General features: G+C 41.6%; 1 protein-coding gene across 6 annotated transcripts; it reads right to left on the reverse strand.

Moving 5' to 3' along the window:
* Positions 1–505: 505 nt before the first annotated feature.
* LOC146649488 (polypyrimidine tract-binding protein 1-like) lies at positions 506–27,839 on the reverse strand. 6 transcript variants are annotated; one of them, XM_085385987.1, is made up of 15 exons: positions 27,725–27,839; positions 23,834–23,867; positions 14,209–14,269; positions 13,538–13,710; positions 13,138–13,284; positions 12,919–13,047; positions 12,276–12,386; positions 12,021–12,195; positions 11,421–11,498; positions 10,841–10,983; positions 9,296–9,329; positions 5,745–5,837; positions 4,250–4,466; positions 4,073–4,150; positions 506–3,617 (listed from the first exon to the last, which is right to left on the reverse strand). In XM_085385987.1, the coding sequence occupies exons 1-15, from the start codon at positions 27,730–27,732 to the stop codon at positions 3,485–3,487; spliced, it is 1,614 nt and encodes a 537-aa protein (XP_085242113.1). In that variant the 5' UTR covers positions 27,733–27,839; the 3' UTR covers positions 506–3,484. The 6 variants fall into 6 exon arrangements, with proteins under 6 accessions (XP_085242113.1, XP_085242110.1, XP_085242111.1 ...); XM_085385984.1 differs by having other exon boundaries at positions 23,834–23,864; positions 27,725–27,790; XM_085385985.1 differs by lacking the exon at positions 27,725–27,839 and adding an exon at positions 27,584–27,688.
* Positions 27,840–27,920: the final 81 nt, after the last annotated feature.

The following is a 27,920-nucleotide window of genomic DNA, read 5'->3' on the forward strand; positions in this document are numbered from 1 at the left end:
TTGGCATAATGGTTGTTTTTACTGATGTGAACTGGCTGAATCTTTGTATATGAATTCAAATGTATTATTAATGGCGACATTGCAGTAATTTCCCTAAATTAGTCCATCTCATAGAATATAAGTAAAATACAACTTATTTTCTTATATTTTACTCCACTGATCCAGTGTAACCCAGTAACCTCCTGCCTGTTTAAGTAAAAAGTTAGAAGCACCCAGTGTAAAGCCAAAAGTTACCTTGGATCAGACTAAATTCTGGTTGGCAGTATAAGCTTCAGGTACTTCTATCAGAAGTCATATCATCAATAAACACTCATTAAAAAGCTGTTAGCCATGACTGATCAATGTCATCAAACAAAGTGATTAACATGAACAAACAACTCTACGCACACAAGACTTGTGAAAGACTGATATAAACCGCACTGATGACAGATAACAAAAGCTTAGAGGTTTAGATTAAAAAGTGATTTAATCTTTCTTTTAGACACAAACAATGTAAGGCTCAGAACCGATTTCACACTTTAATCAAAATATACAGATTTCATCAGATAGAAAACTGACAATCGCCTTTTAGACACTGAACTGTGGTATAAAACGTGTATGTACAGCTGAATGCCCCTCCCTCCTGTTACTGACTGGTCCCATTCCCACCTCACCTGACCAGGTTTTGTGATGCATTCCAGTCACCTGTGGGATCTGTCCCAATGGAAAGGCTGCAGTTATAGATTAAAGGGAACTGTGTCCTAATATGTCTCCCAGCCTCCATGTAGTGATGAACAGCATGCAGCACGTCTATCAGTTTGACAGGTGAAGGTCCCTGACACTGTGGTAACCGCAGTCAGGTTCAGCTCAGACTTGCACCTCACATAATCAGAAAGGTTTGAGCTTTACATTGTGTGAACTGCAATGAGCTGGTTTATCACAACCCTGAACTGCACATCACAGTCTGATAGTGGAAGAAAATGGACAGTTTAAGTTGATCAATCGCCAATACAAACACCCTCGTGTTCAGTGAACATGTGTCTTCAATATCTGAGTTGGGTTTTTTGGGATTTTTTTTTTTTTTAACACGTGTGTTTAGGAGCTCAGACTTCTCTTGCCAACAATACGAACTTGAGTATTTTAATTCCGCAGTAAGAATTAAAGCCAATTGAAAAGTTAAATGAAAGAAGATGGTAAAAAGTGTCAGTACATGAGGGTTTGGTTGTTATCGTTGACATGTCTCAGAGTCCTGATGGACACATGTGCCCACCTGTTACGTATAGCTGTGAATTTTAGAAACCGTCTCAAATTCCTCGCACATCCATACAAACTCCGTAATCACAACGTGCAGGGACCTCGTAAGATGTACCTTTAGCCCCTTTTCCATTTGATTGACTTGCCAGGTTTTCCATTAGGTGATAGCTCCTAATGCCAGGTACTAAAATAGTACCTACTTGGCAGGGATTCAAAGGGATCCAAACAGGTACTAAATGTTATTTCAGACTGCATGCCACCGACTGGCTGGTCAGTGCTGTCATTTCATTTGATGAGTCATGAGACCGTCTCATTCACAAAAATCTAAACCGCCACTTTTGAAACCCAGCAACGAGTGACATAGCTACAAAAAAAACCAAAAAAAAAACCCAACATGTTGTGGTTCTGAGTCTGACAAAAGGCCACAGACTGACCAGCAGGTATACTGTTGCCTCAACTGCCACCTTTGTTGCAGCGTTTGTGTCGCATACTAATTACGTCACAGGGCCTTGGGAGGGGTTGCTATAACAACGATGACGCACATTAGGTAATACTCGATTGTAATGGAAAACCAGTCGATCCGAGTCGGGTTGTGGCGAGTCAATCCGAGTAGGTACTAATGGAGAAGGGGCTTTTGTCATGTTCAAATTCAGGTGCAACGCGGCTAGTTTATTTGTTTGACTCTGAAATGACCCGCCCACCTGGACCTTTGGTCTGGGTATGTAGGGAGGGAGTAAACAGGGACACAATCACCATTTTCTCCTCACCTAGTGACAAAGTGAACACACAAACCCTCCCAGCTCTACTGAAGGCACCACAATGAACCTGTTTAAATGAACCATGGTCAGTGAAGAATCTTTGTCTTTTTGAAGTTCAGTTGAACATCTGAGCAGCTGGAATGACAAAATAACAATATTCATATTAAGACACAAACAGATCAAACCAGCATTTTATGGTTTCGGAGGACTGTGGGCTTCCTCCCTGCCAAACTGTCACATCAGTATACAGATAAATTAATGCCTGATTACAACTCAGTGCTGCGTCAAAGGCACTCCAAACATCTGGTTTTGCGATTAAGAAATGAATAAAAACGTTCCGCATTCTCACAGGAAAATAAGAAAGCTGAAAACAGCTTGCAGTCTTTCTGTAGTCCATAAAACCAGAAACCTGAGGCAGACATATTTGTTTGCATCCTGAAGGCCATTTTTGGTTTCAGCTGTAGTGGATCACAAACTTATAAATAAAACCATCCAGAAAGGCGACACACAAGACAACCTGACCAGATTCACCAACTAGACAAAACATTCGTCTGCACGCCGTGAAAGGCCGAGCTCACAAAAAAAAAAAAAAACCTAACACAAAAACAGTTATATCAGGAATGATTAAAATATTGCTACAACATTTGATTAACACATGATTGCAAACACAGAAATATAGAAATCAAAAAGAAAAACAATGCATTTAGGACTAAAGACCCAACAAACCTGCTAAAAAGACAATCAGTTCTTGTTTCACACTACAGTAACACAGTGGTACAAAACACTAGAGACAGAAAACGCAGATATATCTGTAATACAGCTCATTAACAGTAAACCTTTTCACTTTTTTTTCCCCTCTTTCTCTTAAACATGACATAATCACAGTCATTCACACTCCAGGAATAAGGCACAGGGATCATGTGAAGGTCTAGCCAGGCTTCTCTTTACGGGGCCACACTTGGACCTGCAGGCCTGAGCGGACATCTGACCTCTGATTGATCGTTTACAAGCAGAGCTGGAACTTTTAAAGAGAGCTAAAAAGGAACAGGGTCACGTGTAAAACTTGGGCTAATTTAAGATCAAAGTAAAAGTCTGAATCTGAAAAACGTAACATCTTTGGATAAGAAGGTCGACTTTGATCCCTCGGTGTGGGAACAAAGCCCAAAGGCGAGATAAAAAAGTACATTGCTGTCTGAATTCTGACTAACCGAAGAACTCCGGCTTTATTGCAGAAAGCCTGAACAGGTCAGAACTACAACTTTATTCTCTAGTTTATAAAATTTGAGAGAATAAAGTCAGATTTCTCCTCAAGAGACCTTAATTCTGTCAGAAGGCAAAGAATCAGAAAAAAAAAAAGCAGAAGCATAATAATAATAATAATAATAATAATAATTTAACATTAATCCAGACTCTGTGTTTTCTACAGACATGTGGTGGAATGATTGGAGTGTGGTAGATACTGTCGTGCTGACTCTAAGGATTCAGATGGTGGCTCAGATTGAGGATTTGGAGAAGGAGACTCGCAGGTGGTGGTTCTCTCCCAAATCATGGTTGTGGAATTCTATGAGGGACTCGATGGCCTCCTCCACAGAGCCCACCTGGATTAGAGCCATTTTATGGTCCTTCCTGTATGAGAAATGAACAAGAGCTTCCATTCAGACTGTTTTGAGGCAAAGCAACAACAGGACATTCAGGGGAAGGATGAATAGTACCGCACACACTGAACAAGCTGCTTGGACACTCCAAGAGGAGCCTAAAAGACTGAAGGAGATTTTGGTCTTTTACTGCAAGGGGGCACAAAGTCCACAACCAAACCCATTTACTGACTGGCCAGCAATTACAGGCCATTTAAGAAATAAATAGGAGCAAACATCAGCCGGCACAATGTGTTTTCACAACATGTTCCTGAAAACAAGGACTTGTACATATGCTAATCAAACAGATTAACACGACGAGACAGACAAACAGACCGAAGGGTGTGCAGGGCTTTTTTTTTTTTTTTTTTTTTTTTTTTTTTAAATGGATGACACGAATCAATAGCCACGAGTTTAAGAAGCTGAGACAGTAAAGGAGCGACTTACTGGAAGAATTTGAAGGCTTTGACCACGGCTCCTGAGCTGGCAAACAGCATCTTCAGATCATCTTCAACCACAGAGGGGCTACAAACACAAGCAAAGTAGATTTGAGGAATGCAGTTTTTTTTTCCCCATCTTGGGGTCAGCTGCACCTCTCAGTTTGGAGTAAGCTGAAGGACTTACGGAATGTTGGAAAGGTGTAAGGTGGCAGAAGGCGGGAAGATGTTGGAATAATTCTTGGAGCCGGGCTTCTTGAAGCGGTGCAAGGGGGAGTTGCTGTAGTCTTTGGTCAGGCCCTGGTCCTCGTGCCCTTCGCGAGGAAGCTGAACGCTCATGTGTTTGGACAGAGTGATGCGCAGAGGCTTCCCGTGCAGCCGCTGGCCATTCAGGTGGCTCATGGCTGTACACATACAAACACAGCCTTTTACAGCCTGAGTCTAGTTCTTCTGGTCTCCTTTTAGAGACACTGTTCCAATGCAATGAACACTCCTCATCTCTTCCTTTTGTTTTAGTCTGGAGTCAAGAGCATTTCTGATGAACTGAGGGGAAAATTAAATCTGAAGACTCATAAAGCACGGATAAAGGTTAAAACCTTTTGCGTTACCATTTGTGGGGTAAAACTGTGGAACAGTTTTCCTGTGGACCTACAGCAATGTTCAATCATTAGTCAGTTCATAAAGATGTTTCAAAAACTGCTTTTGGAAGAATATGAAACTGATAAAGTTGATCACCCATTGTATATGTAACTATACTAAATTGTATCTATCACTGTAGCTATGTTAATACATGTCCTTCATTCCTTGTTTATTGTGTGGGGTAAGTGATGATGGGAATTAGGGGTAACAATGAATAGTGGGATTCAATAGAATGTTGAACATGGGGTAGGGACTAATAAGTATATTATACTTCTCCCTACTTCATTTCAGACTTAATAATTGTAATTTCATGTCATTTAGACTATTTCGTTATATTTATTTTCTTTTTTTTGTTTTGTCTGAGCACATACGTGCGTGTATTTACATATATATATATTTGTATTTGTACATTTAAATGCAAGTATGTGTACTTGTATATATCGTTTTTTTTTCCTGTATGTCTGAAATAAAGATACAATACAATACAAAAACTGACTTTATAATGAAACACGTTTGCTTAACCCAATGCTCACGACAACATTTCAGATGTTGAATAAACTTTACACTTCAGTTTGGGAATGTGTTTTGTTGCCAAGCTGAGGTTGAGAGTCGTGTTCACAGATCACAAGTTGATCACAACAATTATCAACTTGTATCAGTACCAGTTTATTTGACTGTCAGCCTTAGTCAGTTCTTCTTTAGTATGTTAAAATTGGGCAGGTAAAAAGACCTGAGGGAATCAGCAGAGGGCCTAATTAATGGCTGAGAGCAATGTCAACAAAATAGCAACAACCCATGACGTGCTCCCCGTCAGTGCACCAGCAGAGGTATGAGGGTATTAGTTTTGTAGACTCCAGACTAAGAATGGTTTTTATGGTAGATGAAAGACCACTGTGACAATCTGGGTTCATCAGTCATTTAAAATTAGAAGATGCAGAAACAACACATTTTTAGACATTTCTGCAACACTCATGTAGCAGCACTAACTCTTTTAATACTCTGCACATGTGTGGTTCTCAGGTGTCTCAAAATCAGAGTGTTACCTAGCTGAGCCTGTGTGCTGTCAGACATCTGAACCAGAGCGTTTTCTTTCTTGTTGAACAGAATCTTCACTCTCATGACATCTCCATAGACACCTTAAATAAAGAGGACCGGGTTATTTGGCACACAGGAAATAGAAAAGCAACCCTCCCTGCCACCAAGCCCTACAGGAAGATGTGTATTGGACTGACTGCAGCCTGCCAGGCGACTGACCCTCTGTCTCAATGCTCAAATATGGCTTTTGTGTTTGAAGGGCTGCATACAAACCCCAGAAGTGAGGGGAGCAGCAGCAAACATGACTAAAGGAACTTACAAATGCGTGAACTCAGCAGGAATTCCTGAATGGTTAAATACAGGAAAATTCAAGTGAGGAAAATTAAGGGTCAGAGGGGAAAACCCAAAACAAAACAAAATCAAACAAACAAAAACGTGTAGGAGCTATGAATTATGGGACAAAAACTAAATAAATAAAATAATAAAACAAAAGCACTGATTGAGCACTGAGGACATGCAAAATGTAAGAAATCCCAGCATGCAAAATTAAAAACAGACAATCAAATGACAAGACACAATAAATGCAGCTCCTCACAGTGTTAGGCCCAAACTAAAAATTACATTTTTTTAAAGAATTAAAGCAAATATTTGCTTTCAAACTTTCTGACTCCAACTGAATGATAACTGTGTACTCAGAGCACAAAGTTTGAAAGGCAGCGCTCGTCTAAGAGCTGGACCCTGAACTCGAGAACAACACGACACATTAACGCAAAGTGTTTCCTGTTGTGTTGAAAATTCCCATTACTGCCAAAATGTCCTAGAAAACAGAAGAGTGCCCTCAGCTGATGACTGTCTCTTGAGCGATTTTCTTATGAAACTGTAAAAATGTTGCAAATCTCAAAAATATGACAAAAGTTCTTTGCAGAGTGTTCTGGCTAAATACAAGGATTATTTATCTGCAGAGAGTAAAACTACTCTCTGCAGATAAATAGTGCAGTAATGCAGCGCTGCATTAGTAATGTTCCAACTCTTATTACCACAGACTTCTTTTCAGCGTTCAGTTCTGTCTTTCATTGGCTTCATATCCATTTCAATGCTTTTTTAAGCATTCAGACTACAACTTAGTCACATATACACTAACCATCAAAAGTTTGGACACACCTTCTCATTCAATGATTTTCTTTATTTTAACTACTATCTACTGTGGAGATACAGAAATTCTTTTATTGCTGCCATATAATCTGCATCATTATACCTGCATTAATAACATTCTTTACAGCATTATTTCATCTAATAATACTTCTCACAGTATTGATACTGCATTACAGTTGTTTATTGAAGATGTCAATTTGAGGATCCTTCCATTATGTTAACTTTTATTACAAGTACGGTTGGAAGTATTTTATACACATTGCATATCTGTGCTTATTTTGAGTTGATGTTGAGTTCATTAAGGGTCTTAAGCTTCACTGGCGTGACTGTCCAGGTGATACATGCTGATGGAAACTAGAACATAGAAGGATAACTGCAATGCATGCTTACAGTACATATAATACATATAATCTAGGAATGTGTCTGGCCTGAGGCCTTAACTCATTTGGTGTCTCACTATATTTTATTCTACTTGGTAACAGATGATCAGAGTCAATAATTAGCCTCAGAGACCCTGAGGGCTTGAAGTTTATTACCTTGTATGGAAGCTGTTATAGAAAAGAGAAGTTCTATGTCTGCTTATAGCTATTAAAAATGTACGATTAACTGTGACTAATGTCTGGAACCTATTTTAATCTGTCATTGACGCCATGGGGGGGCGTGTACCCCACTGCTTTATAAGTGTCCACAACATGTATTTTGGTCAGAAGACATATGTTGATGTTTTCTCCGGGCTGTTAATAAACTCAACGTTTGATTGCACTTTTCTGGGGCCTCCGTGGTTTGTGACACTGCTCTACATTGATCGATTTCGCGACACTACATAGTAGATACATACTGAAGATGTCAAATATATGGAATTATGTAGCAAAGAAATACTAAATAACTCTAAATATGTCTTAGATTCCTCAAAGAAGCTGACCTTTGCTTTGTTGACAGTGCTGCAAACCCTTGGCCTTCTCTCAATAAGCTTCATGATGTAGTCACCTGAAATGGTTTTCACTTCACAAGTGTGCCTTGTCAGGATCCATTTGTGGAATTTCTTGCCTTCTTACGGTAATCAGGTTGGAAATATCAGTTGTGTTCTGCAGAAGTCAGGTTGGTACACAGCTGACAGCCCTATTTGACAACTGTTAGAACTCATTGTGGCAAGAACCATTCGGCTAAGTAAAGAGAAACAACAGTTCATCATTACTTTAAGAACTGAAGTTCAATGCAGTGACATGCCATCCCATCCAGTTTGCGTTTAGTTGAACCATCATTTATTTTTCAACAGGACAATGACCTTAAACACACTTCCAGGCTGTGTAAGGGCTATTTGACCAAGAAGGAGAGTGTTGGAGTGCTGCACCAGTCACCTGACCTAAACCCAATTGAGATGGACTGCAGAGTGAAGACAAAAGGGCCATCAAGTGCTCGGCATCTCTGTGAACTCCTTCAAGACTGCTGGAAAAACATTTTAGGTGACTTCCTCATGAAGCTCATCGAGAGAATCCCAAGAGTGTGCAAAGCATGAATAAATATGTATGGAAATAAAGAAAAACAATTAAATGAGAAGGTGTGTCCAAACTTTTGACTGGTAGTGTATGTATAACAGAAAACTAATGCACACCCCTGATTCAAATCCCCAGGATTGAGCTGCCACACTGAAGACTCATTTTTTTGAATGGACTGGTATGTATATAGCTTGTATAGCTCCTTTCATACAAAGAAATAAAGTGCTTTGGTGAGTTATTGCTAGAAGCTGTAGACTACTGCCAGGTAAAGTCAGTTACAAAGAGGGTGCTGTACCACAAAGAGTCTCACGATCTTCCACATTTGGTGGTCTATTTGCATCGACGCTGGTCTTCAGTTTACCCCAAAACTTTTAAATGGGATTAAAGTCAGGGCTTTGTGTAGGCCAGTCAAAAACTTTACTTTGGCTCTTCACCGAGAGTGACGTATGTTTTGTTTCAATTCCAGATACACTGAAGCGTCTCCACATCATAATACTCCCCCCACGGTTTCATCGTGGGGACAGTGCTCTTCAGGTTGTATACGTTCTTTTTCCAAACACAAGCAGTGTGTAGTCTCATCTCATCTGACCAAAGGATGCACTTCCTGAAAATTAGAAGAGGCTTTAAAAGCCTCTACTGCTATTTAGTTTCTACTTGGTAAGAAATGAAGGGTTCTGTACAAACATGACCTTTTTTGGCAAGAAAACCACTGAGGAAAAGCTGCAAATATTGTGAAAATTTCAATTCAACACACAAAATCTGACAAGACCAGTACACACCATTTTTCATTAAACCAAAAATAATGAAAAAGAGGGGGAAAAACCAAACAGAAACCAGAATTTTAATAAAAATTAAATCAGAACAACCATGTGGTACTGATAATTCAAAATAAGAAGCTAGTAATAACATACCGAAGAGAATAAAGAGGCAGTGGGGCGTAACTCTCTTTAAAGACAGCAGAGAAGGCAGCGGAGGGACAGGACAGGTAAAGGTGGGAGGGCAGGACAGGTGCAGGGTCCGAGGTGTTTCCATGGCAACAAATTAAAGGGGAAAAAAGACAGGTGCAGGGTCAATCAGAAGGTTAATTACCTTTGGAGGAGGGATCACATACAGATAATGTCAATATGAGAACAACATTTTTACATGAGTGCACAGGCGTGTGTGTGTGTGGTAGGGGAGGGGTCATGACATAGTTTAATATGAAAAAAAATTCCCGAATCAAAGGCAAAACCCATCTGTGAGCAAAACATCAGTGTCAGAGGAGACGAACAAACATGAAGTCAAACCGTTTAATGATGAGAATTCAGAAAGATTTCCCATCATTTAACAACCAGACTGAGGTGCACCGCTCTGTTAGTGGGGATTTCTGCTGCAGTGGCAAATCTACAACATTCCTATGCTGTAAGCGCAGGGGGTATCTGACCTGCAGCTCCCTGCAATGCCACTAAATGTCAGGTCAGGACAGTGATTGGCCTATTCAGTACCATGGATTCCTCCTTGCAGTACTTTGATGTAGGAGATGAACAGCTGGCTGAGTCACAGCAGAGGGACATAACTACTGGATCACTGCAGTGTGTACACAGGCACGTGACTGCTGCCACACACACATTTAAGAATGTGACGAATGCTTTTAAATGGATTTTAAAGACGGAGTGTCTGTATAGACAATGCTTAACCCCTTCCATTAGATTGGGAACATCCCTAACAGTGACACTCTGTTGGGGATGTTGGACTGTTAAGAACTTGCTTGACAATAGTCACATGTTTTCTATTTGGGCATATGAACCAGAGGGTGTGGGCTCCACATGACCAAGATCCTAATCCTAATCTGATCAAAAATGGACTGGAGTGGGAGGCAGACCCACCATCAGCATCCTGATGAGTTAGTCAACTGGTATCCCAACACTGCAGACTGGTGCATGTACAGCACTAGGCAGGTAGGTTAATGTTGTGGCTCAACAGTCCATCAGCGTCATACTGGTCACAGTGGGCCTGTATGCTGCTCACAGCTGTGGATTATGTGGTAGCGTTTAGAAATAAACCGCAGTGGTGAAGAAACCACAGATGACATCAAGCCGTGTCAGAGAGAGGCGGTTCTGAGGACCACCGCTGTGCACGTTGCAGCTGAGCTGTGATCCAAGCTGCCTTTTTTTCCTTTTTTAATTCCTGTGCACTCACTGCTCCACTTCCACTAACTGATTCAAACATGAAGAACTTTAAAATCCAGGTGGAACAGAGCACTGAAAACACTTTACATCTCACTCCATGTCCAAAATACTGAATGTTCAGACCAACTGAAGCTTTAGAAAACAAAATCCTCTAAAAAAACAAAAACAAAACAAAACAAAAAAAAACATGCAGGCTAGTCCAAAGCTGTAGCAAGACTGGTGACATCAGTGCAGGTTAGATACAATCAGATACATGAATTAACAGCCTGTAGGGAGACAATCACTAACCTCAGGATTGAGATTGCTGACCAGCAAGACAGAGTGTCCAGCAGGGATTGGATGGAATCCCAATCTGGTGGCCCCAGGGAGGGACAGAGAGGCCAGGGCTCCGGGCAGAGCGGGGACCGCAAGGCCTGGATAGGGGGAGGACACTGGGAGAGTTGAGACAAGTAAACAAAAATCTGCAAGCTGCCAGAGATGCGTCACACAACCCACAGTCATACACTAAGGCTTCAACACTTCTGGTATGTGGAGAACAAATGATAATTGCAGATGAACTGATATGGAAAATATTTGCATCCCTGAATTAAATCATGAGACCTAACTTCCTCAGGTGCAGAGGAAGGAGGGAATGCAACAGGTTTCCCATGCACAGTGATCCTGAACCTAACCATTATTTCCACACTGATAAGGAACGCGTAGACTCCTCCCTAAGGATAAGCAACTGAAAACCCTCTAAAGGCTTCATCACAATAACTCAGCTGCTGGGTCTGTCTGCAGCTGCAAAGGTCATTCTCAAAAAACAAGGTGATCACTTTTCAAAGTGTGTGTCATCTAACAGACATCCTCTCTTAGCACTGACACTCACCAGCAGGCTGCAGGGTGAAGGCTGGTGGGAAAGCGTGAGTGGCTCCAGCGTACGGTGCAGCAGAGATGATGCCTGGAGCTGCAGACAAGAAACACCGGCTGGATTTTAACTCAGCAAAGTAGTGAGATTCCACCACAAATCAATCATACAATTTTTAACCAGGATGTGTCCTTCAATGCACATATTAAACAAATATGTAGGACTGCTTTTTTCCCCCCCATTCGTGCAGTATCTCTAAATAAAACTGAATTGAATTGATTTACTGGACTTTAATCAGTTTAGGTTATTACAGACAACTAGAATGATAATTTCAACTCAGTATTTTTATTCTTGCCATCTAGAGTAGTATTGCAGGATTCAGTTTGGTAATTGATCTTCTTTTGAGTTTCTGCTCATTTCACTGACTGAAACGAGCACTGAGAGCATTCTGATGCCCTTTTGACTCACATGTCATGTCTGCAGTGTCTCTGTGTGTGTCAGAGAACAACTTCCATACTAAATCTGTCCCTCAGTTCCACTGGTGTAGTACTTTTTTTTTTCCTCTTCTGCCTCAGCTGAGCACAGCTGTAGTGATGTTACATCAGTATGGTGGGATCTTACTAAAGGCTGCCATGGCCGTATGCTCCATGGTGGGCTGGCCGTCTCCAGTGGGAAGGTCTGGTCTGGTGAAGTCTCGGCTCTTCTCGTTGTTGTATTTGACGTTGAGACTGGTGAGTTTGGAGAAGCTGATCCTCAGAGTACAGCAGCCATTATAGATGTTTTGACCGTCCAGAGACTGAAACAGCGCAGCAGTAACACTCGTTACTTCTACCATTTAGTAGAAGCGACAAAAGCACTGGGAACCATCATGCTCACCAGTTTGGCCGCCTGGGCTGACGCGCCGTCCGGATACTGCAGCAGAGCCTGGAACTGATTGTTCTTTGTGAAGATGATGATCCTCAGCACGGTGCCAAACTTTGAGAAGATCTGAGGACCAAACAGCAGCTTAGTTTAGTCACTAAATAAACCAAATCCAACAGGCAGGACAACATCACGCTCAGCTCTTCCCCACAGATCAGCTGATCACCATACCGTCTGCACACCAAACTGCTAAATCTCATTTATGTTGTTTTAGCCTGCCAAGAGTTGCTGCACATCTGCAAGCCTCTTGCTAACCAACCTGTACTGCAGGTCATCATTTTATGCTGCATCTGGTTTGTTTGTGTTGCTGCTCTGTTTTGTGCCGAGTGTTGCTCGGGTTATCTTCTCTTTTCCTGCTAAAGTAATTTGTTACTTAACTACTTCTTAGCGGAATTGACAGCATGTCATTAGTGCAAACACCTGATGCTGGAGTAAAACAGGTAGAGCGAAGCACAGAAAAGGTGCGTGTTTAACTGCCGTTTTATTATAGATGAACTTTAGAACAGTCGGTTCACAGTTATTCTCCATCTGTCATGACTTTGATCAAAGCAGTGATCTACATACATGCACGCACACTGCTGTGGTGCACTACGGATACCTGGCACAGAGCATCCAGGGTAACGGGATAGATGAGGTTCTCCACCACCACCCTCAGTACTGTGCTCGGAGCCACCGCCGCCGTGTCCACGTGAGATGAACTCAGAGCCCGAAGAGCCGCCTGAGCCCTCTGAAAGAGAAGAGAGGAAAGGGGGGGGGGGTTAACAAGGTGCTAGCAGAGGGACGGAGCTGTTAAGACGCTAACAGTAGTATGTGTTACCTCCTGGTTTGGGGAGTTGTCAGTCTTGAGCTCCTTGTGGTTGGAAAACTGTACATAGACTGGATGGTGCCTGATGATCGGCACCATGGTGGAGTAATAACCCACCAGGTTCTGAGCTGCTTCCTCTGAGTTCATCTCTAAAAAGGCCTAAGAAGAGACAAGAGACACAGAACATGTAAGTTCTGCTCACGATGCAGTTCCTCAACACACAGATCTGTAGACCTGAGAGCCTTAGTATTGATCAGTGTCTCTTTGTACATGTTTAAAAAAAAAAACAAAAAAAAAAAAACAACAACACACATCTCAATTTGAGACGCGACCAAACTAAGTTATGTTATCTGGATCCTGTGAACTGTGGATGGAAAAGAAATACACTCTCACAGGACGCTGTAGTGTGTACCTGGTTCTTGGCTTTGAGCATCAGCAGGTTGGTGACGTCTCCAAAAGGCACTCCGAGGCTGATCACCTCCGCCTCTGTGATGTCGCTGGGAAGCTTACGGATGTGGATGACCCTGGATGGCACGCTGGGACCTCTTATGTCACCTTTGAACTTTTTGCTGTCGTTGCCATTGGCTACAGAGGAGAGGAAACCGTTTTTTATTAAATGAATCAAAGCAGAGACAGGAGTCCTGGTGCTGAACACTCCCATCAGTTTGTGGTGTTTCAAACTTATTGTGTTAACACTGCTGATTCTGTCTTTATCATCCGCCTGTAAACCGGCATGAAACCATTTCTGTCCAATATTTTTTACATTAAAAAAAAAAAAAAAAAAAGTATTTATATGAGATTAATGGATATTTCAATCTGTTCTTTCAGAGTGCAGATAGTCTGTCTGAAAATCTGAATAATAATTATTTTTCTGATCATTTTAAATACATATTTTCACTCCTGTACTCTAGAGGAGTTTTGTGTCATTCATAGTCAGGAATCTTAAGTCATCTTACACTATGAACCCCTTACTTCATCCCATGTCTGGAAAAACATATAACTCAAAACTCAATAAGCTAATATTGTCCATTAAAAGTTGTGCATTGACACAAACACCTTCGCGTGTGCAGAGTGGGTTCTGACCTGTGGTGCTCATGATATAAGGGCTGTTGGAGACGCTGGAGCAAAGTTCGTCAGATCCTCTCTGAAACAACAGAAGCACTTCAGTTTGACCTCTTCTCCTCAGTCAGTATGCACCTCATTTATACATGACAGGACAGAATTAGGATACCAAACAAGAAGTGATGCCTTTGCATTTTTGACGGGGACAGATGAGAGAAGATTTCATGAAGAGCAGTGAATGAATCTCTCCCAAACATGTGAAAAGCTCTCGCCTGCATGAGATCCTGTTTTTGCTCTTCATTAGCAAAACTTTAGAACAGTTCTGTGATTAAACTGCAGTTCCACACAAGTGAGGTCCAACGGCTTTAATTATAAAGACATCTCGCCATCAAACCAAAAAATTCGAGGATTCAAACTGTTTACAACTGTTGGGATTTTCATACATCTCAAGTTAAACTAAGTGGTGCATCGCTTAGATGTAATCCAAGCCTTCCTGGACAACAGCTGGTTAGCACAAGAGCACACAGACCCCAGCTGCTGCATTTAATTTATGCCCTTCCTCTTCCGTCTACCTGCTCTGCAAAACAGCCATGCACCGACTTTTGGGATAAAATTCTGAGAGTCCTGGTACCAGGGCTTCATTTATATCTCCTTTATGATGATTATGGTGGTGGAAAATACTTTTGTTACAACAGTTGCAATAAAAATAATAAAATAAATGAAAAATACATAAAAATATTACAAATATATCATAAAATAATAGTCATCATATTTGGCAGATGGCTACAGCATATTATAGAAAGTAATGACATATTTGTTTCCCCTTTGTAAAACTGCCTAAATACAAACAAACATACACAGGATGTAAAACTATTTGCTAACATGTGACCCAAGCTGTCTCAGTGAAGTCCACATCCAGGTTTGTTAAAACCTGCTTTCCTCTGCAGAACCCTGAGCTGTACCTGACATCATCCAGCCCGGGGCAGGTTCTGGACTGCACTTCCACTGACTTCATGTTTTAGGTTTAAACAATGTGATCAGACAGCTACTTCTTTATCCTTTGCACCAACTGTACACCGTGACATTAAGCTCTGCTGACAGGCTCAGAGTCTGATCCAAAAGTCGTTTAGTCCCCCTGCCGTGTAACTGATACATCGATTAACAGTTTGATTGTTTGTTTGTTTTTTCCCCAGGTCACAGTGGGTACAACATTTACAGCAAAAGGCAAAAGGGAAGAAAACTACACAACTTGTAGAAAATAAGCAGAATTGAGGGGCACACAGTAATGCTGCTGCCACTAGATGTCAATAAAGAAACAGTCTATAGCGGCCATGTCTTAGTCTTAGAAAGCAAAACAAGATGAATGGTAAACGCACCTTTCTGCTGTAGGTCATATTCACCCAGTCACACACAATCATACAGCACCATTAACTATGCCTAAACACTTTCTAACACACAATAAAAGACATGCTAAGCTCAATCGTTGCCCTTTCCAGCACACAATGCTTTCATGCCATTATCACTTGCTGCCTGGACTACTGCAACTCCCTATACTTTGGTATTAACAGTGATCTTTTCACCACTTGCAGTTACTCCAAAATGCAGCAGCTCGGCCCTTAACAGGTGTTTAAATGCATGAACACATTACCCCGGTCCTGTCGTCCCTTCACTGACTTCCTGTACGTTTTAGTATTGATTTTAAGATTTTATTGCCTACTTTTAAAGCTTGGCACCTGGGTAGGGCTGGACCATATCATACCATTCACGGTAATAGGACTTTGGAGTTGACGTCACACCGCAATGCATTGTGGGAGTGCGGCGCCATTTTCGGGGTCTACGAATCAAAACAAACACACTGTGTTGGAACGACGACTACAAGAAAGATGCTTAAAAGCAGCTCAAAAGAGAATGGACTGTATAGAGACCGATTGCGTCCAGAGGCGAAGCAGCGGTACTTGCAGAAAATAATGTGCATTGGAAACATGGACCCGTATGAAATACGGCCGTGGAAACCCTGAAGACCAACCGCTATTGACGTAGTCTGACATATTTTCGTACCTTGTCCGTGGAGTCAACGCGTACAAGTCATCATTCAAACAAAGGTAAGTCAGCTCGAGTACTGCGTGTGAAATGCGTTTGATTTCATCTTATTTTATATCAGGGGCAGCACAGTGGTTAGCACTGTTGCCTCACAGCTAGAAGCTCCTATATACTTTTTTAATGTGCAGCACTTTGGTCAACTTCGTTGTTTAAAACGTGTTATATAAATACCGTCACCTTGACTTGAACTTTAAGCCAGAAAAACCAACACTGAAAGCTGGTTGCAGCTCCAAAATCCGTAAGTACCAACTTTGTGGAGTGTGGTATTAGTTATGCTAAAATAGAGCCTGCCTCTATCTATTTTTTATTTTATTTTTTTAAATGCACTCACTGGGACAGATTTAACTGCTCACTGCCAGCTATTTAAAAGTGACCCCACAGTTGGCTACAACCGTGAGGTCACACTGCTCAGTTCTGAAACCTCTTCTCCAAATTTCACTCTTTATTAGCTTGGATGAGTTCATCACACTCTGAGCTCTCTCATTAGTTCAGCCACAGTTCTCACTGCTCTGTACAGTCAGCAGCCTGACAGCCTCTAAATGTATCTAATCCACTAATCCACCAACAACGCTCAATATTCCATCTGTGACCTGTTCAGCCTGCAATAATGATTCTTTTATCCAACTACAGTCTGCTAGCCACTGTACTAATGATAACAGATGGCTAATAATAATAATAATAATAATAATAAATTTATATAGCGCTTTTCTAGACACTCCATGTGCTTTACATTTCCACTATTCATTCACTCTCACATTCACACACCGGTGGAGGCAAGCTACAGTTGTAGCCACAGCTGCCCTGGGGCAGACTGACAGAAGCGAGGCTGCCATATCGCGCCATCGGCCCCTCTGGCCATCACCAGTAGGTGGTGGGTGAAGTGTCTTGCCCAAGGACACAACGACCAGGACAGAGAGCTGGGGATCAAACCACGGTCCCCCCCCCCAATGTAGCTATCATGTAATTGCTAATAGTAAACGGCTAATGTTACCATATGTGTCAGCCAGGTTAACATGTATGAAGACCCTTTAATACTTCAGTGTTAATGAAACAGGACCTTTACTGACCTCTGAACTTTCTCCTTAAGTCCTGTTCAGTGTTATGAACGTTAACTACTCTAGCTGTTAGTGAGGACGAGCTGTGTGTCTGTCTCTGAAGTTGTGTTTCAACTAGAAGAGGTAAAGACAGCACTGCTATAGATGTTGTTCCAAATCAGGACCTTAATTCAATATTAAATGTTATTACTGAGAGTAGATTTTCAAAAGTCAAAACTACTAAAACACCACCATGCATGTCCTACATATTCTACTGTGCACCAAACTTCAGGCTAAAGTCGTCACTTTAAATTCTTTAAAGAACCTTTAATTTGCACAAAGTTTATGTAGTTACAATTAACACATTGGCACAGTTACAAGTTACCTTTATCACAAAACATCCGAAGCACTCGAACTCCTGAGCTTTTCAGTTGCCTACAGCTTTGTAAACTGTATTTTTGTGACTGCTTATAACAGGCAGGTTTTTATTCAGCTGCCTCGAACATGCAAACCTGGAAAATAAGTTTGTCTGTGTTGTAAGAAATGCAGATTGGGTGTGGAACATGACCTGTGGGGATTTAACATGTACTTATTAAATGGACTGGTTCTTATATAGCGCTTTTCACAACTTGCCTCATTCACATCCATTTATACAAGCACTTTCTATCATTCACACACACATTGACACTGCTCATGCTCAGTGTCAATATGTGAGCAGATTTACCACCGCCCCCCCAAAATACGTTTCTGATATTGCCAGAATCTTTCCTCATACATGAGCCCAAGCAGGAGGTTTTATGTTCACAAATTTGTTGTCAACTTCGTGATCAGATGAATAATAAAAAGCTGCAGAAACCTGAGCCCTTCTCTGTCTCCTGTGCCACCCCATCCAGCCCCTCTATCGCCATCTCCATCTGTTGTCTGACAGATGCCAACTGCCAGCCTGCCCCATAACTGAGGAGCAAAACAAAAGAGCCATAGCTGTGCGCATCCACACAGACATCTGGTTTTGACAGACTGTTACAGTCAAACCACAACTCTGTTTATCCACATGTAATTACAGAGGACCTGCTGCTTCCTCTGGAGCCATACTGCAAATGGAATAAACTCAGGGAAAGCTCATCACTAATGTACAGACCAGAGTTTGGATGATCATTATGTGCCCAACTGTAATCCATTTAGACTGAGGGGGAGTTGTTTTTGTCTTAGTTATGTGCCTGCCAGTGATTAACGCAATGGCTGACTCACCCCAAAAACACTTTAAGGGGAGGATGAAGTACAAGAGAAGAAAGAAGGCGACAAAGACAACGCAGACAACAAAGACAAAGGGGATGAAGACAACACATTAAGACAACGTTAAAGCAATAGGTCTTCCACTCATCCATCACTCAAATTCAGGTAAAGCACATTACTCTACAGTGAGTCATTAGGAAAAGTACATTTTTCTCCATGATGGAATGTGGACCGAGAGTCGATGACAAAGTCATAGAAGCACTAGAACCTGCCTGTAACCAGGTAGGACAAATAGTTGACTCTCTCTCCAAGGCGCTCGTAAGGAAGTTGCTTCGTGTTAAAGGGTGTTCTTCTTCACAGTCGACGAGTGCTCAAACATCCCAGAATGCAGATAATCAGATATCAGCCAAATGTCAGGAAGTTTCCCACATGTGGGAAAGATCTTGATCGTCCCAGAATTACAGCATTCCAAAACAAGGATCCCAATGTAGTATTCCCCTCTGATCGTAGCGGAAGTTCAACACAAACACAGCCAGTGTTGGCTTTGTGGTGGCTGGCTTGATAAAACCTAACACTCCAGCTGAGCCCCTTTTCCATTAGTACCTACTCGGATCGACCTGCCATGGTTTTCAGGGTTTTTCATTAGGTCATAATAACTGGTACTAAAATAGTACCTGCATTTTTCTCAGGGAAATGGCCACAAAAAACAATGCCGTATTCCTCAGTCTGATGAAAAGTCACAGGCCAAGCAGCAGGTACATCATCGCCTCGACATCCACCTTTGTTGTAAAATTCGCATTGCAAAATAATGACATCAAACTCAGACATGCTGATATAACAATGACCACGCACAATCGGTGGTACAAGATTGTAATGGGAAACCAGTCGATCCAAGTAGGCACTAATGGAAAAAGGGCTTTGGAGATAGAAGGTATCACCACAGTGGTTCTCAGCTTTCTTCATTAAGAAAGCTGAACCCATCTGCCATGTTTTCTCCTTCAGGCTCTGAGTGTTTATATAAAATGTGGTATTTCACATACCATGCAACTCTGCACAAAATGATCCCTATGAATGCAGCCATTAGAGCTCTGACTAGATGCATTTAAACATTACAGCTTGATGCCTCATGGCCTAATAAAGGAGACATGGTAATTGTTTGACACAGATCAAAATTAAAGAAATGTGATTGATTGACAATAAATACCATGATTAAGTTGCTTCGCTGCAATTTCAGCAGTATGAAGGTGCTGCACGTATTCTAACGGAATACATGCAATACCAGCTCAGAATGGTTTTAAATGACTTGCCTGAAGACAGAAAGAAACAGGAGAGCTGTAATCATCAAAGAACATCCCTCCTTCTCAGATCTCCTCCTGCTCTTAGATCGCAGCTATTTGTTACCTTCATGTGATTTTGGCTTAGATTCTAGCTTGTATCGACAAACACACTGAACGTGACTGCCAAAGAGTGACCTGAGGAATGTGAGTATTGGCTGCTGAGATGTCACACACATTCACAACTGTGAGCAATACTTTTTCGGTAACAGAAACCTTAATAAAACAACTAGAATCACATGAACTGCCGGGCTTCAACTCAAGCTGCGACTTTATTTTGGTAGGACCGTGCAAACAGTGGTCCAAAGAATCTGAATTTATAAAATGATGATGATGATGATGATGATGATGATGATGATGATGATGATGATGATGATGATGATGATGATGATGATGATAATAATAATAAGGCTGCAATGATTTATTAAGTAATTCTAATATTAAAAAAAATACAAATAAAAATTTGGCACAATTTCTTTGCTCTGTAGCTCTGTTGTCACCATGGAAACACGAATGCAAGCGTTTCACCCCGATCTGCGATTAAAAGCAGACCTGCAATACAAACGTATTTAACAGCTGCGTGTGAAAATAAAGTCTGAAAACATTAAGCCTAAAGTTTTAAACACACACATGCAGAAGAGTAAAGAGGCGGAGCAGTTACCGAGACGGGAGCTCGAGATGAGTGAAAGAAAATGTGTTTCTGGAACCCAAAAACAGCAGCGCTGTTCCTGTAACCACCATTAAAACCTTTACTGGGAAAAAGCTCGCAGGAGCCCTTCATCAAAGCACCCGATCAACAAACTCCAATTTAAATCCAATAAGGACTATTTGTTTTACATAGAGACAAATCGGCAGTATGCCTCCAGAAGCTGTATTAAAATATGCAGATCAACTGACGACTGACAGTAGCCATTCTTTTATACATATAGCCATACCACAGCAAACAGGGGTGAGTCTAAAGGGGGCCATGGGGTGTACTAGACCATATTTACTTCAAGGCTTTTGAAACATTCTTCAGATTAAAAGTGAAATAGTGTAAAATATTTTATTAATTAATTTACATTAATATTTAAAAATGCAGAAAAATGTTTTTTTCACAAGCCAATAAAAATGTACATTGGCTAGTAAAACACTGAGCGACTGATTATTATTATTATTATTATTATTATTATTATTATTAATTTTGATCAACATCTACACTATCATAAAGTCCGTTTTCAGCAGCACAAAAACCTGTCTCCTATTAATGTCAGAAACTCTTCCAAGAACACAGAGTAAAGGTTAATTTTTATGCCTTAGTGTACATTTCATTTCTTATTTTTATTTGACTGTACTTGACATCATTTATATATTTTTACATTCAAGAAAATCGTTTCTTTAAAAATTTTGACTTTAATATGGCATCTTGATGCATTCTCAATAATGAATATTTATTATTGCTCATTAATAAGATAAGCATTTCTTACCCGATTAATCGATGGAATAATCAGTAGATTACTCAATAAAATAATAGACAGCTGCTGCCTTAAAAAATGTGTAAAATAGAAAATTAATGCAATGTTTAATTAGCACCATGATTAGTTTTGATTACTACCTTGAATGGCCTGAATAAGAATAAGGATGCGTTTATGTAGAAATTAGTGTTGATAAGGGGAATGTGCTGATGCTGTCAAGGGGGCCTTTTCCATTAGTACCTATTCGGATCGGGTCGGCACGGGTCGACTCCATTTTTAGCGCGTTCTATTAGGTGGTGGTACCTGTATGAATCGATGAATGAAGCAAGATGTATAAAGCTATTGAGTGCTCAGGAATAGAAAAGCGCTATACAAGAACCAGTCCATTTAATAAGTACATGTTAAACCCCCACAGGTCACGGTCACAGATCCACACCCCATCTGCATTTCTTACAACACTGACTTATTTTCCAGGTTTGCATGTTCAAGGCAGCTGAATAAAAACCTGCCTGTTATTATGCACAATAAGGATGAGTACTTCACATCTACTGCTTACAAATAAACATCTCTGATGCCGCTATAATATCATGTTCTATTATTCATTGTGCTCCTGAAGAATGAAAAGCAGCAGTCATGTACCTGAGGACTTGTTGTAATCTGACACGCGGCTTCAATGCCGGAAAAGTCAGAGAGATCAAGCAGCATTCCAGTTTAATGACTGAATACAGACCTGCTGAACACCAGGGAGTCACTGTTTACGATATTTGTGCTTATAGTGTACTAGCCAATCACTAAAGCCGAAGGAGGCACTTCACTTCAGACCAACTTATTTTTAAACCCAGACAAGGTTTAGGTTTTAATAAGCTAAAGGAAAATTCTTATTAAATAAATTTGTGAATCATCTTATAGCAACTTATTGACACTGCTGGGTTATGAAGAATATGGGGAGTTTTTTATTAACACCAATATTAATAGTGAAAATTATTACATAGTCAGCCATACAAGCACTTTTTCTATGCTCAAGTTCTTTCTGAGGCATGTTGTATAAAGTGCTTTGAGTGCTCAAGTAGAAAAGCACTATATAAGAACCACTTACAATCACATGTGGCTATATTGATACTCCTCTCCAAACACTGGTAAGGACAAAATAGTGGTTGTAGCCACTTTTCACACACTCTTCATCTTAACACGAAAGCCAGCAGGTACGAGTTTGATATAGGCGTCTGCCAGCTAGCTACTAGAAAATCTGTCATTTGTGCAAACATTGGTAAGGACGACTGAAGGAAGAGCTTCAAACCATTACTCTTTTTTTTTTTTTTTAATTATGCATCTAAGAAAACCACTCTTTTAGTTTGGTATTTGCACTGGAGCTTCAAGGCTATGTTGATGATGCTGTTCCCTTCAAACAACATCCAATAATTTACAGATCAACATTCGTGTTGCCTCATTTACACTTTCACACCATTTTAGTCAGTGAGTTCGGCTGCACTTCAAATGTAGTACAGCAAGTATGTCACAGCACCATTTCTGCCGCAGCACCACACTCCTACGGATTTTAACTCTGGACTTTTTGAGTCCTTGCACTGTGTCTGACCTCATTGTCGGAGAAGCAGAGCATAGAACGTGGACACAAAATCACCTGTGAGAATCACCTCTGCCATCAAATTAAGAATGAAAAACAGTCTGCTGTTTGTGTATTAGTGATTTGGTACTTGGACTATTTTAATACGGATTCCTAGTTCTTATCCCTAATGCTGGAGGACGGCTCTGACGAGATCTTTTAGCAGTTAGGAAATACAGGGAAATATCGGACATTTCAACATGACACTTCATCATTGTCCATTTTTCCCATCAGACTGTACATAGGTTAAATAGGGGATTTGTAAAGTTCAAGACACTCCCAGATCAACACATTTCTTAGACATAACTGGACCACATGACCTTTGCCCAGCTGTGAGAGTGTTCTGAGCACAGCTGGTTTAGTCAGTGCTTTTTAGCAATCAACAGCATCTCTGAGTGGACTCAGAGAAGACTTGATTAGGAGTTACAAAAACACTCTGCAGCCCATCTAGAACCTGAAAAGCACTCACTGCAGGAGACTACTTTCAAAGTGAAAGTTCTGATGTGATGGACTTTTCAACAGTCCACAGGAATGACAACAAACATCCACAGGATCTTTGCTGAGTGGCTGATTTGTGCAACAGCAGTAGCATGCTGCTTAAGAGTGCATGCATGCATGTGCATGTTGCTGTTGAATAAACTGATTATCCACAGACCAGTTTTGGACTGTACCTGAGGTCAAATTACTGCTGGGCTTTGGGCATTCAAAAGACAGACAAGGGAGCCACCTCCACAACGATTAAAGGAGAAAGCTCTGCACTGTTCCAGATGGCAGCATCTCCATCTATTCAGACACTCAGTGATGACACAGCAGCAAACAAAGCAAGAAACCAGACAGAAAGGAAGAGGAGGAGGAAGCAGAGGTGCCTACCTTGGTGCCAACTGTTATATCGTGGTGGACACTGCTGTGAAGAAAAGACAGCGTGTTAGAGGCAGCCAGGGAAAACTCGAACACAGAATGAGTCTCACTGAGGTATCAAAAAAGAAAAAGAAAGGTGATGATGTTGAAGACTGTGCGGGAGCAGGTGGACAGAAGCCGAGAGAGGCCGAGCAGGCAGCAGCGATCGGCAAGGGACCGATAGCTCGGCGGGTTGGTTTGCCCTGCAGATGGGACATCTCTATTCAGCACCTGCTTGCCTCAGTGTGCACCTCACCTTTTCCATAAAAACCTCACGGCAACCTCAAGTGTTTTTCATACAAGATCCAAACGGTGATAAGAGAATGAAGCAGAGTCTGAAGCAGACCTTTTCCACAAGCAGCACATGGATACTAGCTAGGGCTGGGCGATATGACCCAAAATTCATATCTCGATATTTTTTAAAAACTCGATATATCGCCCAGCCCTAATACTAGCTCCACGCAGCCTCCAACTGCTCTGACTGCTACAATAGTTTGGTGACGGTGGAGGTGCTGCCTATTGAGACGCAGCTTTTTGAAGCCAGTCAGAGCCACTTGCACCTCACTGAACCCTGCACCCTCTTTTCCATCACCAACCTTTTTCCTTAGGTCAGAGGTCACAGGAGTGGCCGCTCAACCCAAAAGCTTGAGAAGTTCTGCTGTTTTTGAAACCAATTTTTGCAGTTGGACATTAGAACACTTGAGGCACTTAAGACCCGAAACTTGTGTTTATTGCTTATTCACTATCATAATTTCTCATTCAGACCAAATCATTACAAAGCTCCAGCAACCAACCAGTAAAGGCGGCTGTGAACACTGAGCAGCTGAAGCGTCTTGCCAGTCACATGGGATATGGTCACTCAGTACAGGAGATACAGGATGCGAATGTGCTCCACAGCTGCTTTATCAACTATGGATAGGACTGAAATCCTAGACCAAGTTCAACTAAAACTAAATCAATAAAAAGTGTGATGGATTCACAGTGAACAGATGAAGAAATTTTTTTTTACTGCCAAAGCAAACCATCAGCTCTTATCAGCAAATCATCAGATGACCAGGCTTTGATAAGCCGGGATGTGTAGAGAACTGACAGAGTGTACTGACCCGTGGTGTGAACACAGTCAGACACACACACACACACACACACACACACGATGCTCCTTTGGTAACAGGAGTGCTGGTGTCTTTCTGTCCATCAACACTAAGCTTTGACTTCAATTCTAGTTCCTGTCTGTCGGGAACATGGTGGCATCCCGACGGCCCCTGTTACACAGTCTGTAGAGTCACAGTTATCAGAACAGCTGCTCCTAACAAAAAACAAAATAAAACGCACAGACATTTATCCCAAATCCGTGTGGAGACATCAGCATTGCACTACAATGCATTTGAATACACGGATATTGCCGTGAAAGTCAAGCAATGCTAACAAACTATTAGAGGGCTCTGGGAGGTCTTTGCAAAGAAAATACATTTTTTAAAGAAAATACATTTATTGGCTTGTGAAGAAAATTTATTTATATATTTTTAAATATTAATGTAACTGAATTAATAAAATATTTTACACTATTTCACTTTTAATCTGAAAAATGTTACAACATGTTACAAAAGCCTTGAAATAAATATGGTCTAGTACACCCCATGCCCCCCTTTAGACTCACCCCTGTCTGCTGCGGTATGTCTATATGTAAAACAACAGCCTGCAGCAGGCTGTATCATTGAAACATGTATCAGACTGAATGAATAGTTCATCTGCATATTTTAATACAACTTCTGTAGGTATACTGCAGATTTATCTCAGTGTAAAACGAACAGTCTTTACATATGGAGTTTGTTAATCGGGTGCTTTGATGAAGGGCTCCTGCGAGCTTTTTCCCAGTAAAGGTTTTAATGGTGGTTACAGGAACAGCGCTGCTGTTTTGGATGCTACAAATAAGTTTTCTTTTACTCATCGTGAGCTCCCGTCTCGGTAACGGCTCCGCCTCTTGTGTGTGTCTGTTTCTGTTTAAAACTAGAGGCTTAATGTTTTCAGACTTTATTTTCACACGCTGCTCTTAAATGCGTTTGCATTGCAGGTCTGTTTTTAATCGCAGATGGGGGTGAAACGCTCGTGTTCTTGTTTCCATGGTAACAACGGCGCGCTACAGAGCCGTGCATTAATTGAAGCAAAGACTTTTTTGGAGAATTTTTCGAATTACTCGATAAATTATATTCCAATTCAAGAAATTCCTTTGTGTAAAAAAAAAATAAATAAATAAATTTAAAAGCACTACTATAAGCACACAGTGCACAAGTCCACTGAACAGCAGTTTGACTTTCTCACACACAGGTACTATATCTACATCCTTTCTGCTGCCGCTTTGACTTATCAACATGGACTGCAGGCTATACTCCAAACATGACTTGTTGGTGTTGTTCACCCCCCCCCCCCCCCCCCCACAAACACACAAACTTCCATCCAGTATGCTCAAGTTCCTCACTTTCCCCTTAAAGAGTATGTTTGCCTGTAGACAGAGGTGAGAGTTACGTAATTGTGGAACTGATTTATCGGATGCAAGTCAAAGGAAACCTGCCCTTTTTCACCCACAGCTTTTTGGAGGAAATGTACAAACAATGGGTCAGTCTCAAAAATAAAGGTTTGCTGAACAAACCTACCCAAAGACGCCTCGATATGAAAATGAATAAATGACACAAAGAGCTTGGAACAAACTAAACAAAAAACAAAACGCGTTTTACACACTAAGGTATGGCCCAGAGCAAGTGAAAACCGGCTGGCCAGGCTGAGGCCCACACCACTGTGCTCAATGAGGAGCAGCTGGAAGAGGAGCCCTCGGGGCAGGGATGAGTCCTGACGAAACACAAATATTCCATCAGGGCCGTGAATGCTCCACAGCCCCCTGACTGAAGCTGAAATGACACGCATTATATTATGAGTGGACACAGCTACCGGTGTGATCAACGCTAATAACGCTGCTATTTTTCCCCGTCAGTCCACACAGTTTAACAGCAGCAGGCTTACAGGCCTCACATTCCCTCCCTCCACCAACAAAGCTGCTTTCTCCTATTCACCATCGCTGCAACTGAACTCTGTGAAAAACAGCCACTTTTAGGCCCTTTCCCTAATCCAGCAGACTAAAGCAAGACCCCATCTACTTTACATCTAAACCTGAGCACACACTCAAAACAAAATCACCCCCAGAAAACAACACACGCACACTCCTGATGGCGACTTCTACGAGTGTGTTACAGCTTTTAAAAATGCACTCCAGATGAAACATGACAATTAGGAGTTTCACAGCAGTCCTCTCTCGCTCACACACACACTTTAAAGTACAGTTTCCGCATTTAAAGGATTAGAGGGCCAGCTCCATATTTCGGGACACAAGTGACGCTACTTTATTAATTTATGCTTTTATTAGTTTTTTAAATTTTAACTGTTACTGTTTCACGTGAACGACTGCCTGGCAAGATAAACCAGAATGGGCGTGAGCCTCTAACCTGTGTGCTCTGGTTACTTCTCACCGCTCATGTATCCTATACAATCACCAACAACCTTCCAAAACGTCCCCGAGCAGAGCCTCAGCGGGTAACCGGGTCGCGCTTCAGTGCGGCCGTGATGTGGGACTTTGGAAAAGAGAGGTAGGTGCCCGCAGAGCACGGCCCACCGTGAGCTAACAGCACAGCTAACTGTGCTAGCCTCGCTTCCTGCTCCCAGCACAAAACTCACTTCTGCGACTACTCCGCGACAGCAGGAGCGCTCCCTGCACGCTACAGCGCCTCCGACAAACCCCGGTGCTCCCGGGTTTCCATGAAAGAGCAGAAACGACATTTAAGCGGAGTGTCACCGTGAGACTGTGGAATAACTCACCCGTCCATTGCACAACACGGAACTACAGAGCAACAGGTCCCAACAGCAGCCAACAGGGACCCCGAGCACCGCCGCTTTAAACGGACAAGATGGCGTCCGTCGTGAGGACTCGCTGATTGGACGGCTCGCAAAACTGGTGGGCGTTCATGGGCAAAATCGTACGTTGATTGGCTGGTTGGACCCAAAATACAACAAC

Source organism: Rhamphochromis longiceps, linkage group LG17 (assembly GCF_057381845.1).
Source record: "Rhamphochromis longiceps isolate RC_006_pf linkage group LG17, R_longiceps_female_GT1.1, whole genome shotgun sequence".
NCBI classification, from domain to species: Eukaryota; Metazoa; Chordata; class Actinopteri; order Cichliformes; family Cichlidae; genus Rhamphochromis; species Rhamphochromis longiceps.

Bases quoted from the DNA above. Each gene is read 5' to 3' on its own strand.
- LOC146649488 (XM_085385981.1), bottom strand. From the start codon at position 27,685: ATGTCGTTTCTGCTCTTTCATGGAAACCCGGGAGCACCGGGGTTTGTC. The intron at 13,711-14,208 runs GTCAGAACCCAC...TCTCCTCTGTAG, and splicing joins TTATATCATGAGCACCACAG to CCAATGGCAACGACAGCAAA. The intron at 13,048-13,137 runs GTAACACATACT...CTTCTCTTTCAG, and splicing joins ACAACTCCCCAAACCAGGAG to AGGGCTCAGGCGGCTCTTCG.